Source organism: Cydia pomonella, chromosome 8 (assembly GCF_033807575.1).
Source record: "Cydia pomonella isolate Wapato2018A chromosome 8, ilCydPomo1, whole genome shotgun sequence".
In the NCBI taxonomy this organism is placed as follows: domain Eukaryota; kingdom Metazoa; phylum Arthropoda; class Insecta; order Lepidoptera; family Tortricidae; genus Cydia; species Cydia pomonella.
In genome coordinates, this window is record NC_084710.1 from 7950366 (window position 1) to 7957056 (window position 6691).

The 6691-nt window shown below is 38.4% G+C and overlaps 1 protein-coding gene across 1 annotated transcript; it reads left to right on the forward strand.

The window, feature by feature from the left end:
- The first annotated feature begins 1396 nt into the window (after positions 1 to 1396).
- LOC133520473 (uncharacterized) lies at positions 1397 to 5228 on the forward strand. The gene is made up of 2 exons (XM_061854905.1): positions 1397 to 1505; positions 2183 to 5228. Exon 2 carries the CDS (start codon positions 2192 to 2194, stop codon positions 3083 to 3085), a length of 894 nt encoding a protein of 297 aa, XP_061710889.1. The 5' UTR covers positions 1397 to 1505; positions 2183 to 2191; the 3' UTR covers positions 3086 to 5228.
- The last annotated feature ends 1463 nt before the right edge of the window (positions 5229 to 6691 follow it).

A 6691-nucleotide genomic window follows, 5' to 3' on the forward strand; every position in this document is an offset into this window, starting at 1 on the left:
CGTCTTCTTCTTCTTTGTCGTTGTACTCTTTGCAGAGCGTCGTGGTCAACTGCTGATATCAGGCGCAGATGTTGCTTGCCGTACGATTTCTCGCCATTTTTCGCGGTTGGGGGCCATTCTGGCAAATGCGTTCAGGGGACCCTTCATGGCAGATTTGATTTGGACAGTCCATCGCATAGGTGGCCTTTTGCGCGGTCTTTTTCCGTTTGCTCTACCCTGCACCACTAGACGCTCTATGGAGTCGTTGTTCCTCCTCGAGACGTGACCGAAAAAACTTAGTATGCGGGTCTTTACGAGAGTCGAAAGGCGCTGCTTGATACGGAGTTCTTTAAGGATGGAGACATTAGTCCGAAACTCGGTCCAGGATATCCCCAGCATTTTCCTCCAGCACCATATTTCTAGGGCGTCTATCGTCTTCTCCTCTGTCTTTCGGATAGTCCAGGTCTCCGCAGCGTATAAGAATATAGGAAAAACGAGGGCCCGTACAAGCCGAACCTTCGTGGTGTTTGTGACGTTTCGGTGATACGTAGCCTATACGTAAAAACTAGCTAAGACAAATCCTTTATAATTTCAGGATTTTCTACACAGCACAGAACATGGCACCCATATAGATCTCAATTCCGCTGTCGGCGAGTCAACAACGACACATATTCTTAATATTGAACTTAATTGGCTCTTGTAGTGTATGTACAAGTTTAGACGGGAAAGTACTTGTCTCAAACAGCATGTCATACACACATCATAGAGGTCCTATACCTGTCTCGGGTATATATAGCGCGCGTAACGAGAGGGTCTGTGGTGACCGTGCTGGTAGAGCAACTCGTGGGAGCGAGGAGTAATATATGAGAGTGTACGCGGCTGTGTATATTAGCGAGCCAGGATGTAAGGAACACTTAATAGCGTATAATACATTGGCGACGAGTCGAAAAACCGTGAGTAAGATTTGAATTTAAAGATAACAAAGTAGTTTTAGGACATACGCTCAGGCGCCAAAGCAACCATTTATAAGGAGGAAAGTTAGATGAAATACATTAATTAAGTTAACACCCTTGACCCTTGTTATTATTCTCAACATCCTTGAGAATAATATTGATCTTTCATAATATACTAGGTTCAAATATTTAACTTTTCAAAAAGTCAAAATAAGTGTGTATCAATCTGTCACTTTTTATTACTGTGATAGTAAATACAGTTCTACCAACTGCTGTGTCGTATTCAATTTATGTTGCTATTATGTTGGTAAACTGTAAAATACATTACACAGCACTGTACGTCTGTACGAAAACAATGTTGCCAACCGTAATTTTAGCGCGAGAACGGCGTAGTGTATCTATGTCTAGTGCCAAAAAAAAAAAAAAAAAAAAAAAACGAACAATTATTGACGCTAAGTTTTCCAAGATTCCAGGTGCAAGATTATAAAGAAAATATTTGTTATTTCCACAAAATATAAGCAGACGACTGCAGTGATTACAGTACAGAAAAAAAAAAAACATATTAACACTCAGGTAAGTTGTCGAACTGTAAGCAAATAATACAATATTGTGACATGGACGTTGACTGAAAGATTAGATTCAGTTTTGAAAAAATGATGACTTTGTCGGATAAGTCGTGACAAGATTGTCTTTGCGGGGACTCTGCCTTGATCACGCAGCGGCATCGTTTGTGAAATGGACCTAGACATTGTCGGCTAAGTTGGGATAAGGATTGTCTTTGCGGGGACTCTGCCTTGATCACACAGCGACATGTTTGTGAATAGACTGTATATTGTCGGCCAAGTCGTGGTAAGGATTGTCTTTGCGGGGACTCTGCCTTGATCACACAGCGACATGTTTGTGAATAGACTGTATATTGTCGGCCAAGTCGTGGTAAGGATTGTCTTTGCGGGGACTCTGCCTTGATCACACAGCGACATGTTTGTGAATAGACCTGTATATTGTTGGCCAAGTCGTGGTAAGGATTGTCTTTGCGGGGACTCTGCCTTGATCACGCAGCGACATAGATGTAAAATAGACCTTACTGGTTAAGCCGTGACAAGATTGTCCTCAAGGGACTCTCCTATGTTAGCGCTCTGGTATTGTCAGAGACTTGTGGTTAATTATTGTTTAATATTTGTGATCAACAAATATACAGGCTCTTAAATCTGAGTTGTGAAACAGGACTAATTAGCATAATTTGTTTTTAGGCGATAGCGATGGCACGTTCAGGGGCCATGGCACTAACGCTGGACAAGTTTGAATGTGGAGGTGAACCAACTTCCTTGGGAATACTATGGGAACGTTGGAAAAGGGCCCTCCTAATATATATAGATGCAGCAGGCATAGATAAAAATGAAAAGAAGAAAGCCAGCCTTCTTCATTTTGGAGGACAGGAACTACAGGAGATTTTTTACAATATCCCAGATCCTAATACCGAAGATGGCGGACTGAGAAGAGACGTTTTTCAAGTGGCGTTGGCGAAGCTAGACTCATACTTCTCGCCGAAACAAAGTAAAGTGTATGAACGGCATCTATTTAGACAAGTAAAACAAGAACTAAATGAAAAATTTGAGAAATTTTTAATAAGGCTAAGACAGCAAGCGGATAAATGTCAATTTCATAATAAGGAAGAGCATATAATTGACCAAATTATTGAAAAAGGATCATCAAGTGAGTTGAGAAAGAAGATTTTGCGTGCAGGGGACGAAATGACTCTTGACAAGATAATCATAGAGGCCAACTCTTTGGAAGCAGTTAACAGGCAACTGGAAGATTTCGAAGAAAAAGCTGCAGGCAAGGAAGGAGTCAATAGAGTAAGTACAAAGCAAAATAATAACAATGTCAAGAAATTTAAAGAACCATGTCAACGATGCGGAAGCCGTACTCATCTAAAATGCCCAGCAATTGATAAAGAATGTTTTAGATGTAAGCGTATAGGCCATTTCCAGCAAATGTGCCGGAAAAGGAAAATTGCTGATGATAGGAATTTCAACAGTAAGAATTTCAAAGGTAATAAGGAATCTCAGGACATTAACCAAATGACTTCACAAGTAACAGAAGAAATACAATATGTCTTCAATATCGACAATGATGATACTATTGAATGTTAAGTAGGAGGAGTCAAAATGAACATGTTGATTGATTCTGCCTCCAGAATTTATAAAGGAAGTTTAAGTTTTTTTTTAAGTTTAAGTTCAATTTATAAATTTATTATTTTGTAAAGGAAGAAACCTGGATACAAATAAAAAAATAAAATAAAAAAAACCTGATTTATGATCAAAACAAAGATTTGGATAAGACATTTTTACCTTATGGGAGTACAACCCTGCTATCCCTACAAGGCACTTTTAAAGTAAAAATAAAAGTCGGAAATCAAACTCAAGAGGCTACTTTCTATGTTATTGCTGAGGATACAAGAGATCTATTAGGCAGAGATATAGCGAAACAGTTGGGTGTTCTTAAATTAGGCTTGGATATCAATCAGATTAAAGAAGAAACATTTCCTAAGATAAAAAATGTCTTGATACATATACCCATAGACAATACTATCCCACCTGTATCACAGCCACTCAGAAGACACCATTGGAAAAGAAAGTGGAAGAAAAGTTGGAAGAATTGAGCAAGAGAGACATAATAGAAGAAGTATCAGGCTCATCAAAATGGGTATCTCCAATTGTACCTATTTTAAAAGAAAATGGAGACCTTTGATTATGTGTAGACATGAGAAGGGCAAATGCAGCTATAATGAGAGAAATATTAGTTTATAGAAGAGACAAAGAAGAGCATGACGCAAGGCTCCAACAAGTAATAACCGTGTTAAATGATAACAATGTAGTACTAAAACAAGAAAAATGTATAATCAGAGTCACTAAAGTACACTTTCTAGGACATGAGCTATCAGCGGAGGGTGTAATGCCGTTGCAAAAGTATTTATCGGCGATTCAGCAGTTCAGGGCACTTAAAACTGTTGCTGAATTACAGAGTTTCATGGGTTTGGTAACAGAGCCTATGAAACTGCTTCTGCGGAACAGGCCTGGAAAAAAATATGAGCCCTCAAAATGACGGGATGTAAACAACAAACTGCCTTTGAAACACTGAAACAAGCAATCAGCAACATACCTACATTAGACTACTCGGAGAAAGACCCGGAAATACAAAAACTCAAAGCAGGACTGTACCACAACAACTGGGATGAAGAGGTGAAAACATGCAAACTATTTCAGACAGAGTTATGTTTTTATGAAAAAATTCTTCTGAGAGGAATACATATAGTTACTCCAAAAGATCTTCGAAAGACAATCCTTGAGGCTGATCATGAAGGTCATCCAGGAATAGTCGCAATGAAAGCCCGGTTGAGAGCAAAAGTTTGGTGGCCTAAATATGATAAAGAGGCCGAGAAGCTAGTTAAATCTTGTGCCGGATGTACATTGGTATCAGCTCCAAACCCGCCTAATCCTTTAAAGCGTCGTGAACTGCCAGATGAAGCATGGAAGGATGTGGCAATAGATTTGCTTGGTCCATTATCCAGCGGAGATCATATTCTGGTGATAGTCGACTATTTCAGCAGATACAAAGAAGTCAAAATAGATAGCACAGAAATGATCAAACATCTGACTGAAATTTTCAGTTGTCTGAGTGACCCAGCGACCATCACGGCGGACAATGGACGCCAATTTATATCTAAAGAGACTGCGAATCAGTCAGATAGAGAAAAAAGATTGGAAATTAGCCTTGTTGGAGTATCTAAGAATGTACAATGGCACTCCACATTCTGTTACAGGCAAAACACCCTCAGAGCTATTTTTCAGGCGACAATTTAGAGATAAAATTCCCATGATTAGTGACTTGGGTCAGAACGGAGATTTAGATTGGAAAAATAAAGATGTTGATGTAGACATGAGGGATAAGGACAAAGAATTGAAAGATAAAGGTAAGGAGTATGCTGATGAAAAAAGAAAAGCTAAGAAATGTGAATTGGTACAGGGAGACAAAGTAATAATGAAAAACATGACAAAGGACAATAAGCTCAGCACACCATTTGGACCAACAGCTCTTACGGAGAAAAGGTGAGCGGAGGGGACGTAGAGGTCCTCAACGAAGAAACGGGCCAAAGGTATCGTAGAAATGTGGTCCATCTCAAAAAAGTAGACGGAGAGTGGCAGATTAATCTAGTTATAGATTATTGAATTTCTTGGTTGAATTCATATTGTAACAGCTGTTTGATTTGCATATTTTAATACAGTATTGATAGTACAGTTGGTTTCATTTTTGTTATCTAGAAAGAGGTTTCTGAATTCATAATGAAGGAGGGATGTAGTGTATGTACAAGTTTAGACGGGAAAGTACTTGTCTCAAACAGCATGTCATACACACATCATAGAGGTCCTATACCTGTCTCGGGTATATATAGCGCGCGTAACGAGAGGGTCTGTGGTGACCGTGCTGGTAGAGCAACTCGTGGGAGCGAGGAGTAATATATGAGAGTGTACGCGGCTGTGTATATTAGCGAGCCAGGATGTAAGGAACACTTAATAGCGTATAATACAGCTCTCATTTCACATTTATGTTTTAAATTAATTATAGGCATAGACATACCATATCCTATTGTAAGTACAAAGTTTCAGAGCAATCTAGCAAGTCATTTTAAAATGAGATCGTAACTACATTTGTATGGAGAACCGAATTTGCTGCGGACGCACAATGTAGCATAATCGGATTAGGACCAACCTCGAAATCTCTGTAACAGTCATGAAATTTATTATGTATATAAATTAAAGGCCCCTTTTTCATGCCCAAACCATTTAACATTTGGGGACCTCGAGGAATCCGAGCCATCTTGGAAAATGTGTACCATCAACACAACAGTCAACATTAAAAGTTATTAAATTCTACACAAAAAAGTCCTCGATATCTTTGCAGAACAATACATCTTGTTATAGAGAATACTTGCTGAATCTAAGTTTAACGCTTATATACTTCCAGGGGACATTCTCTTAAAAGGAAACTCGGAGGAATATGAATTCTATTTTTAACTATACATTTGTACGTGGTCTACCCCAATATTAACATTTTACTCTACTGTGACTAAACCAGAAAGAAGGGTTATGGGTGTAAGTACTGATGATTCAGTACACCCAGTAGCTAGGTATTAGGATACTGGACGGATTTTTTAAAATGACGTATCGTTAGATTCCTCTTGCCATTCACAACCTACTTTTACTTGTTCTATTAAAGAAAAATCAATACAGCCGCCTTGAGAGGACTCCGAATATTAAATCATATTTTTTCTTCTAGCGCCTAAACTATTGAACGGAGTACAGTAAAACAGACATCAGTAGATCCACAGTTAGTATACAAGTGCTATGCAATACAAAGTTACTAAAATTAACGGAAGAAAAAGGTTTAGGGCTAAATAATACGTCATTTAAAAAATCCGTCCAGTATCCTAAGCTACAGGGTGTCCTGAATCCTCAGTACTTATACCCATAACCCTACTTTCTGGTTAAGTTGCAGTCAAGTAAAATATTGATATTGGGGTAGATTATGTACAAATGTATAGTTAAAAGTGGAATTTTTATTCTTCCAAGTTTCCTATTAAGAGAATATCCCATGAAAGGGTATAAGGGCTAAATCTGGGTTTAGCAAGTATTTTTTAAAGCAAGATAATTTTTTTTCGCAAAGATGTCTAAAACTATTTTATGTAGAATTTTATAAGC

Bases quoted from the DNA above. Each gene is read 5' to 3' on its own strand.
- LOC133520473 (XM_061854905.1), top strand. From the start codon at position 2,192: ATGGCACGTTCAGGGGCCATGGCACTAACGCTGGACAAGTTTGAATGT.